Source organism: Dipodomys merriami, unplaced genomic scaffold (assembly GCF_024711535.1).
Source record: "Dipodomys merriami isolate MVZ:Mamm:240054 unplaced genomic scaffold, mDipMer1.0.p SCAF_7, whole genome shotgun sequence".
Taxonomy (NCBI): Eukaryota; Metazoa; Chordata; class Mammalia; order Rodentia; family Heteromyidae; genus Dipodomys; species Dipodomys merriami.
In genome coordinates this window covers 54,105,350-54,119,562 of record NW_027206290.1, presented here as the reverse complement: position 1 = coordinate 54,119,562, position 14,213 = coordinate 54,105,350, and the positions used below count along the sequence as shown (strand labels likewise).

Here is a 14,213-nt window from a genome sequence, read left to right as displayed (position 1 = left end):
TCATGCATGCAAGGCAAGCACTCTACCACTGAGCCACCTTCCCAGCCCCTTTAGGCTGCTTCTAAACTTGGCATCTATGAGAATCACCCACGAGGTCTTTAGAGTTCCGCATGCTTAGATTGAAAATACTTGATGGGACAACAATGAAGAGGAATAATCTGAATGAAATGTGGATAAACGATTCAGATGGCCATTTCTCTGAAACTTCTCTTTCTTCTTCCTCTTTCTATACTTTCTGCAGACTCAATGAGTTAAACATCACAACCATAAGCTGAAAATTGCAGCTCTAATTCTCTGGGATAGTTTCTCAGAAGAGAAGTACGTGTCCAGCCTGACTCCTGCAGTATCCTTGCTGCCTTGGGTGTCAGAGGTTGGGGATTCTGTGGAGAAGAAACTTGAGATCTCAATCTTAAAAGGACAGAAGCAGGACCCATGAATGGGACAGAGTGGGCATCTCTAGTCTGAACCAAGCCATTTCTCATGTTTAAAACCTTTTTGAACTCAAAATGAATGCTGGTCCTATTCTCCCATTATTTTCTGTTTTCCTCAGGGAGTTCTAGAGTAGAAGTATATTAGAGTCTGCATGTTCTTGCTTTAGAGAGCTAGGTGCTAAAACCACAGAGACTTTGCATGCTTATTAAACACAGCATTTAAAAAAAACTATATAAACAGGTATAATTATATTAAAGCTAAGTTAGTAAATGCTTAAAGTTTATTCCTTCCAATTATTTTTACTGTTATCTGTGTTCTAGAGACTTTTTTAGTCTGTTATCTCCATAGAGAAGCCATATTTTTGATGATATGCTATTGTACATCTCTTCCTAGCTTTATATTCAGTGATATTACATCAGAAGCTTAAAATTTTCCATAACAGTATTTATATGGCAGAAATTGACTACAAATCTGGGCTTTTGCCCCTCCCACCCATGTGGATTAAACATTTACTAGCATAACACACTTTTAGACATTGACCAGCGATAATGAAGTAAGATGTATTGTCTGTCTTTTCCCAAACCAGCCCATGGCAGTTGCAGACAATGTGTGTAGAATGAATGCCTTAGAGCTATGCCTAAGCCATGTGCAAAACCATTGACTAATTAAAGACTTTTAAGCTGCAAGAACTTTCTTTGTCTTGCTGGCTACTTTGGAGGAGTTTTGAGCTATGACTTTGCTGCAAGGTCCTTGTCATAACTGTAGCCCAAGCTTACCTTGACATCTGGTGTTTATTCCAAACTCAGATTTCAATGGAGAGCAATTGGAGGCCAAGGGTGGCTCCTAGAGACAGATGGGCAGAAAGTCTGCTTTGGCATCATCCAGGGCCTGGGCAGCAGTGGGTCCAAATAAGCACCACTGACCTGCAGGCGGGGGCGAGTCTGCCAGGTCAGCCATGTGCTTGGCATCAGGAAGAAAGGATCAAAGCCAGCAGTGGTCACAAAGAAGACAAAACCCTCATTGTGGAGTAGTGTCACCCAAAATAGATGGGTGACCATTGGACATTTAGAATGGAAGTATAGGCATTAATATGCACATGAATTTATAAGTGGGCTTGTGTGTGAATCTAAGGCTAGTGCTTTCGTTTTTCAATGTTATCTAAGTCTTCTGTAGGTATCATCATGTGGATCCCCACTTGATAAACAGGATCAACATGAAAACTCCAGTTTTGTCTTCCAGTCCAAGATAATTGAAGACACTTTCATGGCGGAAAGGACCTCTGTCACCTGAAAGTAGACAGCAGCCAGCACTCAGTGCCATTTCATTGTGCAAGTAAGAAAGGCCATAAATCCATTCACTCCTTTCCAGAAAACACATGTGTAAACCAAGATGCTTTTGGTGACTCCTGCCAGTTCATTTTAAGAACAGTGCTTCTCAGATCAGATATTTGGAAGAAAATCCCAAACAAGGATCATGCACTTCCCTTTTATGTCCTTGTTCTGTGGTCATCTCTCATTGTGAACTTTTGTTGGTTGTTACAACTCCGGATGAGTGATTGGAATATAACAGGTTGTAGAATTGGAGACTGCTAAATCTTTGTTCCTAATGGCAAAACATGTTTTTCTCATTTTCATCAGAATGTGTGATTCATGCCATTTGAAATCAAATTCCAAACACAATGAGCCATTAGTGTAATAGCTCATTACTAACAGCAGTCTTATAAATAATACATTCTTATCATGCACACGCAGCTCGCCATGAAGCCAGCAAAAGGTATTTCAGGCCATGGAAGTTTCGTTGCGCCAGCATGGCTGTAGATTAGAAGGACATCTCCATGTGAACCAAGATGGATGCCAATTTTCCCTGCCGGGAGTGAGGCTGGCCGTCTCTTTCTGCACATATGGTAGATGGATTGGTTAATCAGCGTCTGCTGAGTCTTGGGCCTAAAATTACAGAGAAGCCAGACAACTGCAGATACACAGTCTTTGTTCACAAGTGCAAACAAGACAAACAATCACTTGTTATTTGGGAAAAAAATTAAAATGTTTATTTTGGACTTTTATTAAAGTGTCAATGGCTTTATAAAACAGCTGTGTAAATCCAGTCTTTATACTGCAAGTATCATTTAGGAGGTCCTATAATGAAAGGAATATTCATGGAAAAATGAATTTTTGAATTTCATTTTTGGGTGAAGTAAAAATGCATTTCACATTTATTTTCCAAATATATGTGCTTAAGGCTTTTATCTGGAAGACATATTGGAGAACCAAGTTGAATACCTATTTTTTTTCCTGTGTTATCTAAAAGATTAAGCCTATTACAGATTGATTGTCTGCTTTAGGATGCTGGGGCATTGGCCATTTTCTCTGGGCAGTTATGTGAGGATGCTGCATTGTTTGAAGTAGGAGTGCCTGTAATTGTTGAGTTCTTCTACTTTCTGAATGGTAAGGCTGTCCCAAGAAGTGATGTCTGAGCTGGATACCAGTGGCTCATGTCTGTAATCCTAACTATTCGGGAGGCTGAGAGCTGAGGATTGCGGTTTGAAGACAGCCTGGGCAGGAAAGTCCATGAGACTCTTATCTCCACCAGAAAACCAGAAGTTATGCTGGTGCTCATAATGGTGAAGTACTAGCCTTCAGCAAAAAAGCTGAGGGACAGTGCCCAGACCCTGAGTTCAAGTCCCACCAGTAACCAAAAAAAAAAAAAAAGATGTTTATTCCAGGCACCAGTGTCTCACTCTTATAATCTTGAGTAGCTACTCAGGAGGCTGTGATCTGATGATTTCAGTACAAAGCCAGCCTAAGTAGAAAATTCTGAGACTCTTATCTCTAGTTAATCAGCAAAAAGCCAGAAGTGGAGCTGTGACTCAAATGGTAGAACACCATCCTTGAGTGAAAAAACTAAGGGACAATATCCTGGCCCTGAGTTCAAGTCCCAGTACTGGCACAAAAAGAAGAAGAAATGGTGTCTGAATAGTTGAGGGACAGGACTTAGTAAATGCTGTTTTTTGTTTGTTTGAGAGTGTTCAATCTAGTAAAAACAATCTAATCTGTCAACTAGAATTTGCTTAAGACCCACTTATAATCAACGAATTAGTTGTGTGGAATTTAAAAACTACACCACCTTTCTGTAAATTTTATACTTTCCTTGCAGAAAAAAAATGAAGCATAGAATGAAAATGACATACTGCAGAACTAAAATTTTTTGTTAGCTTATAATATTTTGGTGTTAGTCATAGGTCTAGATCAGCTACTCCAACTTTTTAAGCTTTTTAAACTTTTAACCTGTATGGAAACACTAAAATTTGTGAGCACTTAACTAAGAGCTTTAATTCAGTGTCTGTTAGTGTGCTGAGGAGTGATTCATTTGGAGTTCACATCCATCTGCTGAATCAGCCTGGCCTTACACAACTTTATTTCACTCAGCCACTTCCTATCAAACCTCTTCTCATCTCTCCTCCCATCAGATCATCCAATCAATAAATAAAGGAATGTGAGAGAAAACGGGTTTCTCCCTGATCAAGAGCCAGTGTCTATGACTATGCTGCCTGACTTAGGAACCAATCAAACTGACACTGATGGGAGGGAGAAAGTGTGCAGGAGGCCTGGGCTTATGATGGGATAAAAAGGACACCAGATGGCAGAAGATATAGGATAGGCAGAGGGATTAGGGAAGAAAGGGCACAAGTGTAAAGTTCCAATAGAGCTCTCTGTCAACTCCCTTAAATTACTGATCAATCTCTGGGATTGTCCACAGTGGTAACTTGTTGGATATTTCTTTTAAAAAATATTTTCTTGTAAAGATGCTGTACATAGAGGTTACAGTTATATCAGTAAGGTAATGAGTACATTTCTTGTCTGGCATTGTTACCCCCTCCTTTTTTTTCTACTACTATCCCTTCCCTCCCCTACCTCCCCTATTCCTCCCCCTCAAAGTTGTAAGGTTCACTTACAACATAGTGTCTTGTCTTATTGTTGCAATGGGTCCTCCTGTGTCCTTGTTTCAGTGTTTTGTTATTCCTCTTCCCCTCCCCAAATAAGATAAATATATATACAAGATGCAAGACACAAAAATCAAATACAGTGACAACAGGGATATATCATAGGAGAAAAAAAAGAAAAAAATCACATAGTACATTAAAAACAACGACAACAACAAAGAAAAACCTCCATATCTTGGGGTTCATTTCACTTAACATAATCTTGGATATTTCTTTGAATGCATTGTTTGTGGCATACATTATACCAGACATTAGAGCTGCTTAGGGAAGATAGTTCACCATCCCTTAAACAATTCGAAGTATACCAGTATGCTGTGTGCTCATCATTGTTTTGTGATGAGAGTCAGTTGAGGTTTGATAGAGTAACATAGTGTTTCATATGTTCCAGGTGGAAGGTGTAGCTGTCGGGTTCATGAGTGTGTGCTCAAGAGTGAACATGACATTGCTCCATGAATGCTTCGACTTGGGGCCTTTCCACGGACTCTGTGTCCCACATCCTGATGATGTTCTGGAACCACCACAAGGATCAAGTATTGACAACAGTCAAGGTACAGTGTCTAGCTGAGGAACACATCATGAAATTAAACACGTGTTGTATACACAGCTGTGCTGTTTGCTAAATGATGGAATTGGACAGGATGTCTGTGGCTCCTCCTCCAATTCCATTTAAGGAGTAGTTCCCATGGTTAATTACATGCTAGTGCAAATGTCTATGAGCACAGGTAGTCAAAGGGAGCAGGTATAGACATGGTAACATTGAAGCCACAGATTTCTAATTTTAGGATGTTTGCTTTCAGAATGTACATTATTAAAGGAAGTATATTTTATGGTGAAATAATAGCATTTCAGTATTTTTAGGATTTTGTACACACAGAGAACCAAATATAACATATTAAACTTTCAAACCAAGAACTCAAGGGATTAGGGATGTATCTATATGTGGATTCAACCCCTAGCACTACAAAAAAATAAAAATTTGAGGTTTTATATGGCCTGCAAAATTTAATCCTAGTAATTACTGCTGTGTTTGTCTTTAACAAAACCTTTTGTAGCACAGGTCTGTTACATGCAGTCATTTTCATCTGCATCAACTAATTTCTAGCTGTTTGAAAGAGCAAAGTAAACTCTGAGATAATGTCTGTATCACATTTTCACCAAATGAATGAGGTGATCTCAGACTTGGCTGTTTTAGTTCATTGAGGGCTTACCACATCCACAGTTGGGTTCTTGTGCAAGGTAGACACAAGTAGACAAGTCACCATAGGTGTGGTAATTCACCTGCCTAAACCTGGGTTTCCTCTGTAGTATTGGGGATTAATAGTAATTCTTTTCACCTAGAGAACTCAAGAATTTCCACAAAGATAAGGCAATGAAATACCTTATATGGTGTCTCTACTTTGGATCTTGATATATGTTGATCATCGTTGTTAGTGAGTTATTTATGATTGGCACATGAGTCCAAGGTAAAACTAGGACATTTTATGTTGAACTTATTTTTTTCCTGTCTGTAAGCAAGATGGTTTAAAAACAGGAAGGGGAGCTTATTGATTGATGGCAAAGGATTTGGCATTCCAGACAATTGCAGGTGGAACTTGGGCTGATCATATCCATTGGATGGGAAAACTAAATGCATGGGTTCACAGATCTCATATGACAACACATACTCATCACAGGGACCTGGTAAAGATAGCGATGGAGAGGTGGATTTTTTTTGTACCAGTCCTGGGGATTGAACTCAGAGCCTGGGCTCTGTCCCTGAACTTTTTGCTCAAGGCTAGCATCCTAACAGTTGAGCCACTCCTTGATAGTTAATTGGAGATAAGAATCTCACCGATTTTTCTGCCTGGGCTGGCTTTAAACCTCAACCCTCAGATATCAGCCTCCTGAATAGGTAGGTGCCCAGCATGTTTTTTTTGAATGGATAACAGCACCATTCCAAAAAAAGTAATTTGATGTCATAACTGTTTGCTAATAAAGTCTGACTTGCTCAGCCTTCAAGTGTGCTCTGAAGGAGCTTTCAAACACTGTTATACAATCCTGAACTATATATTAGCCCTGCCATTTCCTAGTAGTTAAATTATGTAAAGATGAAACTGAAGGAGTCTTGTTATGGCTCAATGTTGTCATGTATAAAATGGAGATAAAAATGGTATCTAAAACAAAGAAGTGTTAAATATTAGAATCTTTGTGATATGCTTAGCTCAATGACAGGCACAGTGTAGTTCCTACAAATTTTTAAAGTTTCTTTTTCTTCTTCTATACTGTCATTTAACAAAACAAATTGAAAAGATGAGTCTCTTCTAGCATGTTCCTGAGTAGTTTGGATGCTACTGGTGTTTCTGACAAAGAATGAATGGAAGATTCTTGTATGAGAAACTTGACTAGGGGAGAAGAGATTAAAAACTCAGAACTTTGGTGTTAAACTCACATCTAAGATGTGTTTCCAATAAAAGCCAATCAAGATGGGAAATCTAGAAGTCTCCTTTTTAATACCTCTCAGTATTTTAACTCAAAATCATTTATTGTCTGACTATGGTCAGTGAGGAAAATAAGAAAATTTTTCTTGTTTTCTCCTTGACCTTGTTTGTTTTTGAAAATCAGTTTATGTTTACTGCTACAAAGATGATTCTTCATGAAATTTTCACCAGGAAGCTACTATTGTAGACTTCCAAATAACTCAAGGATACACAATCACAAATCATCAGTGGCTCATTATATCTAAGCAGAATCATCAACACATTTTCCTGCCATCTACCTATCAACAACAACAAAGAATGAGGCTCCAGAGAAAATTCTAAAATGCACTGTGATCTACTGTTTTATATATATATATATATATTTTTTCTTGATGAAAGCTTCAAGTTACAAGAAGTAAAATTTCTCAAAAATTCCTATTTCAAATGAGTAGATATGGTTGTGCCTTATATCTTATATGTTGTTTACTGCTTTTTCATTTCAAAGGCTTTTCATATATATTATTTTATGCTCATAGCTTGGTTTTGAGGAGCTAAGGCAGATGAGGTTCTGTCCATTTTACCCCTGCTCAAACTCAATGTTTCAAAGCTCATTAGTGATGACTTGGAACCCAAGCCTGTGTCTGCTTCTGTGCAAGTATGCAAGATGACTTGACAATCTTGTCAAAGTATGTGTGTACATGTATATATGTATCATATGCATATATTAGATATATATAAGATATGTATATAAGTAAAGGAGATCAGATCCATAGCTTTATGCATGCTATTTCCCCAGTCCAAAGGAACTTTTATCTTGGATGATTTTGACTAAAAACCCCATTTACAAGTCTATTTTACAAGATATATGATCTATTTTTTTAATATCCATGTGTTACTTAATGAATTATCAGTCACCCACCCATGTCCTTCAGACTTTGCTCTGTGCATGTGTATGTGTGTGTGTATGTATGTGTATGTGTATGTGTATGTATGTATGTGTATGTTGTTGCTAATGTGATCATTGGTCTAATTGTGTGTATATTCTCTGGAGAACTTTCTTTTACTGGAATCTTTTCCAGAGTATCTGCAGCCTTTTTTCCCTGTGTGAGAGGCAAGCAGGTAGATAGTATCAGGAAGTTAACACTGTCCTCTTTGCTTCCAGAGACTTTGCAAACTCCCTAACTGCTGCTTTCCAAGGCAACTCCTCCCCAAATGGTTGTTTGATTCCTTGACTCAAGGTCTGCTTCTGAGGCAAACCAGACCAACATGTATCTGGTCTAGACTTTTCCTACCAGCTGTGAAAGCATTTATTTATTTTATATACACTGGACTCGAGCTATAGAAACCCTCACTCCTTACTCCTCAGGTCAGAGAACTCCCAGACTCATGTGTGGTCACATTGGTCATCTAAGAGGTAATTCACACTTGGTTCATTCCCTCCTTTCTCTGTTGTTCTCTTCTTCACTTTCCTCATGCTTCCTAGAATCATCTCCCAAATAAGTCACTTCTCAAATCTTTGATTCAAGATCTGTGTTTTCCTACCAGATATGAAAATTTGCAATTGCCCACCAACATCAACCCTTCTGAGCAGAATGTCAAAATTTAACATTCTTCAGCTCAAATTTTAGCTCCTTCTTTACAACCATTATGATTCACTTACTGTAAATCATATACATATATATACAGTATGTATATGTATACACACATAAACACATACCAATGAATGCATGAATATACACATGTAAATATACACATGTACATACATGTGCATGCATGGATACATGCATATACATACATAGATACATATACATATTTAGAGAGAGACTATAAATACACACATAGAGGCAGAGAGAGCACATATGTATTACACATTTGTACCCCTTTTTTGTTTAAAACCATAGGAAGAAGTTCCTAGGAGGCAGATTTTGTCCAAATACAGGAAAACATGAGTTAAATTTATTATTTAGGAGGCAGATTTTGTCCAAATACAGGAAAACATGAGTTAAATTTATTATCTAGCAGAGTAGTTTAGAAATAACAAGTATTGAAGCTGGGCATGGTAGTACACACTGGTAATAAACTAAACATAGTAGGTGAGTAAGCTTGAAGCCAGCTTTCACTATATAGCAAGTTCAAGGTTCCCTACTAGGGTTCTGTCTCAAAAAAGAAGAAAAGGTTTCTGGAATGTTAGAAGAATGTGTAAAGAAACAGTAGTAGGTACTAGAAAAAGACTTTCTAGTTGTGTGGGAGACTGCACCAAATGAGGTCTAAGAATCCATCCCTCCAATGCTGTCTCTGAAAATGTCCTAAGCCACATCAAGATGTTCCATATGCTGGCAGTTAATGAATGTTCTCCTTCAGCGACAATACAATGGCTCAAAACAGCATTTTCTTCCAGTTGGCCCAATCCCTGGCCCTGGGTGGTGTTTGCAAATCAAGCTGTGTCTTTTGTTAACTACATCATCACAATAAAGATTTTGGAATCAGAATTGAGCTGGCAATTTTCTTGATGATGCATAAGGCAAAATAGGGCACAGCCTGCATTTCCACAGCTGTATTGGCATCACCACGTTGACTAGTAAAAATAAAAATAAAAATAAAAACAGGCAAAAATAAAGCAACCTTTGTTCCTCATGTAGGCCGGTGTGTTCTGGACAGCACAAATGACTGTTTTAAAAGACTCCTGCATGGTTCAGACTCGTAAATCTCATTACACACCCGGGGCCCACCTTAGAAACCCTCTGTAGAATTTGATGTGCTCCTTGGCAGGGATAAATTTAATTTTATATAACAGAATTGTGGGCTTTCAAAAGGATAATTAGTGTAGCTCCTTTGTAAGCAAGCATTGAAGAAGTGTTGCTTATTATACATTAAAGGGCCATTCAAATTTTTTTCCATAACATCCCTATGTGAAACAGCAGTGTTGCCTTTAAAATCATTTAAAAATCACACTGGCTATCGGGAAACACGTATGATTTGTTTCATTTCTTTTCATTGACCTTAGCTTCTTTTCTGAGTCTCTTCACTTATAGACTAGGCAACATTGGGACCATTTTGTATGTGCCAAGCCCAAAGTAACAATGACTAAATCAAATCTTTTTGTACGTTAAGTACTCCCGGTTCTTTTAACCTCTCTTCCCAAGATTTTACTTGTTGTTCCAGATTCCCTTCCTTTTGCGGGGGGGGGGGGGGGGGGGGGGCGGGGCGGGCGGTTCCGGTCGTGGGGCCTGAACTCTGGGCCTGGGAGCTGTCCCTCAGCTCTTCAGCTCAAGGCTAGCACTCTACCACTTGAGCCACAGCGCCACTTCTGGCTTTTTTCTTTTTTGCTTATGTGATGCTAAGGAATCGAATCCAGGGCCTCAGGCTTGCAAGGCAAGCGCTCTACCACTGAGCCACCTTCCCAGCCCCCAGATTCCCTTCTATATTTGATTCTTCTCTTGGTACAAATGCTGAATATGAATATGAGCGAAACATTCATCTGTGGGGCATGGTAGTATTCTTGCCAGTGTATTCGCACCATGTATCTCTGAACAATATAGATTATATACCAGATCCATTCAATAGCTGTTTAATGAGTGACCCACTATGGTTTTGTATTAATTTGCCAGGACCACCATTACAAAGTGCAGCAGATGGAGCTTCTGTTGCTTAAGATAGGCTTAAGCAACAGAACTTTATTGTCTCACAATTATGAGGGCAGGTGTCTGAGAGCAAGTTGTATTGGCAGCATTGGTCTCTACTGAGGCCTGTCTTCTTAGCTTGCCAGATAGCCACCATCTCCCTGTGTCTTCCCATGGCTTTCCCCCCTGTACCCACCTCTTGTCTAGGTTTTCTCTTTTTACAAGTATACCAGTCAAATTCTGGGAATGTAGCTCATGTAGTAAAGAGCCTAACTAGCAATGTGAGACTCTTGAGTTCAAACCCTGGTAGCAGCCAAAAAAAAAAAAAAAAAAAAAGAAAAGAAAAGAAAAGAAAAATTGGCCATACTAGATTAGGACTTTTATGACCACATTTTAAAGGTCATTTTAAGGTCATTTTATAACCTCTATCTCCAAACAGGCATATTTTGTGATAGCAGGTGGTTTAGACTTCAACTTTGGAGAATGGGAAGGGAGGAGACATATGTCAGACTATTGGAGGCTCCTTGGTATCTTTACTTCCTTCCTCTGGTCCTGGCTATAGGGTGGTAGTATGTGTTCAGGGGGTTGTGCTAGTGTTGACATCCTCCTGGAGGCTGCTTTCTTCCTCTAGATGGATGTAAACTCTACTCAGTCATTTGAGCCCCCATTTCTCACTCAGTGGGCTTCTCTGATCTGGTTTTAGATCTCCATAGAAGGAGCTCTGCTCATTTTTCAGTCTTTTTTTTTTTTTTAATCTCCATTTCTCAGGAGGCTAGACTGAGTTCTGGGATTCTAGCCCATCTTGCTCACTTGGTGGCAAGTGCCACTAAACATCTTTTTCATTTTTTTTTTTTTTGGTCGGTTGTGGGGCTTGAACTCTGGGCTTGGGAGCTGTCCCTGCCCTTTTCAGCTCAAGGCGAGTGCTCTACTGCTTGAGCCACAACGCCACTTCTGGTTTTCTAGTGTTTTATTGGAGATGAGAGTCTCACGGACTTTCCTGCCTGGGCTGGCTTTGAACCACGATTCTCAGATCTCAGCCTCCTGAGTAGTTTAGGATTACAGGCGTGAGCCACCAGGCCCAGCACTAAACATCTTTTTCATCATGATTTAGGCTTCTACATCTCAATTTTTCCTTCCCTGCCTTTCTTTTTTTAGTGTTCTGTGGTATAAATCTATAAGGTTATGACAATAATGAAGCTAACAGCAATGTCATTGGGGCTGGTGGAATCTGGAAGTCCTCCAGGAAAAAGGAGCAGGATTGCTACTCAGTCTGAAAAAATGGCCCTTGATCCCACCAACAAAAGAGTTTGAAGATGACTCAGACATGAGCTATAAGAAGAATTATTAGAAAAGCCAGACAAGTACACACTCAAAGGATAGAGTTCTGTCCTATCTTTAGTAAGACATCTATCTATCTATCTGTCTGTCTGTGTATCTATCTATCTATCTATCTATCTATCTATCTATCTATCTATCTATCTATCTATCTATCTATCTATCTGTAGATGGGCTATATTTTTGAGATTCTGATCTGTATGGGTTTTATTGACTCTAAGTACTCATTTATTTATTTTAACTTTCCCTCTTAAAAGTTTCATCTGGAGATTCCTGTTGATAGAGTCTTATCTGATGGTTTTTGTCCTTATGCTGAGTGTCTTTAAATAGAAGAATGCCAAAGTAAAGGGCATGCTGTTAGTTACTATTACTCTACAAGTACAGACTTGATTTTGTTAGTGACACTTTAACATGTGTTCTTTTTCTAATGGTTTGGTACCCTAATGTGTATGTTTACAGTTCTCTGTGTGGTTTCTTTGTGAGGTTAGTGTATAGGAATGCCCAGTTTATATTTCTCTGCAGGGTCTCTGAGATCAGAGATCTATGTGCAGCAATGAACAAAGATTTAACTTGTCATTCCATTTTCCTTTTAGCTTCCTTTCCATTTCCCTGTCTCTGCAGGAAACTCTTGCCTTATTTACTATTCATACAAAGCCTAATAGGTTAAAATATTTGTTGTAGTTTGGATTTTGTTTTGTGTGTGTGTGTGTGTGTGTGTGTGTGTGTGTGTGTGTTGCTAGAATTTCTCCCATTGAGCTCTACCCCATCACTGAATTTTCTTTTTCTGTTTTCCTTTTTCTTTTTTAATTGTCAAGGTAATGTGTAGAGGGATTGCAGTTATATAAATCAGGTACTGAGTTCATTTCTTTTTAACAGTGTCACTTTTCTCTCACTTTCTCTGTCTTTCCCCTCCTTAAGCCATAGAAACTTTTAGCATATGAAGATAGCAAAATTGCCTTCTTTCAAAGCTTTAACTACTAACCATGGTTTCAGCTATAGAAAGCCAAAGTTGACAAGAGTCATTAAAGCTTCAGAAGGTTAGATTTTCACTAGCATTTATGTGAATGCCAATGCTTTGCTAGAGGTATTGATAAAGTAAATGAATAAGACTGTACCTATGTCCAGGTTGAATAACGTATTATCTTCAGGGTTGACAGTCCAGACAACCCCGCAGAGGTTCTCAGAACATTGGACTTATAACATACTAGGAAGAAAATGAGCCAGACTTGAAACACGGAGTGGCAGATAGGGGAAATTGTCCTCAACTTTGGGGTGGTTTTTAAAAAATATAATAATAATTATTATTGAACAAAACCTGTTGCCAATTTTCCATCTTCATTCCAATGCTGGTTTCTAAGCCCTTTCCAGTGTCTTCAAAAACAATAGCAGCAACAAATGATGACAACCACTTAAGAATCTATTGTTTTATAAAGAGCAAGAAGCCTGAGCTCCGCATTCCTATTCCCCTCTTCAGCACTGGGAACAACCTGTAATATGACTCAGCCTGGCTCCCCTGGCAGTCGGTCAGATTCATTTCACCATGGTAGAAACACAAATGCATTTTGATATAGGGCCTGGAGGTCTTTGAAAGAAAAGTGGCTTTATTTATATTCGTTATGATCATTATGTGCTGGGATTATTTTCTCAGTAGGCGATGTCTCTTTTGCCCATATTTATGAAGCAGGGGAGAAGGCCTTTAATGAATTTCAAGAGTGTATTTGCCTGTAAAACACATCTTAGTATATTCACATGTAAATAACCCTTTTATTTGTTCTCTCTGGTGACCCTTTTTCTTTTGGGGGTAGATCACAGTTTGTTGTTGTTTTCCATCTCCAAATGGAAGGCTGAATGATAATAATGAAAGATTATGCAAAAAAATTTCCATGTTTAAAATAATGTTGATATGCCACTTGTGTTGTAGGATAATTATAGTAATTTGGCTATTACACTATATGCAGGCAGGAGTTGGTTGCTAGAAAACACAGTGATAGGGGTGATTCAGGGGATTTTCATCCCAACTGGCTGCTTGATCCTGCTGACTTTTCTCTTGAAAATCAATTGCTTTCCCTGAATACTCTGAATTCCCCCTTGATTAAATTGGTTGTCTATGAACTGCACCTATTGCATGGGGTCACTGCTTCCTGTCTGCTTACAAAGGATTTTTTTCCTTTGACAACTTTTAAAATATCATGGATCAAATTTCATCCCAGCAAAGTAACTAAGGAAGCAATTACTAAAAATCTCAGTCTTTGCATGTGGCAACAAAGGAAAATGTATTAATTCTGATGCCTAACATGAAGCCAATAATTTTGCTACTGGATTTCAAGTCTCCTCCTCCCCACTGCTTCTTGCATGGGCTGTTGGTGTCCT

At 38.7% G+C, this 14,213-nt stretch overlaps 1 protein-coding gene across 4 annotated transcripts in view; it reads left to right on the top strand.

Moving 5' to 3' along the window:
* Cfap61 (cilia and flagella associated protein 61) overlaps positions 1-14,213 on the top strand; it is a 236,683-nt gene that overhangs the window by 32,275 nt on the left and 190,195 nt on the right. For all 4 annotated transcript variants that reach the window (XR_011368711.1, XM_070006664.1, XM_070006665.1 and 1 more), the window contains exon 8: positions 4,821-4,980. Coding sequence is in view for 3 of the 4 variants with exons in the window: in XM_070006664.1 (XP_069862765.1) it covers positions 4,821-4,980 (160 nt within the window). In the remaining variant the exon portion in view is untranslated. The remainder of the gene's footprint in view (positions 1-4,820; positions 4,981-14,213) is intronic.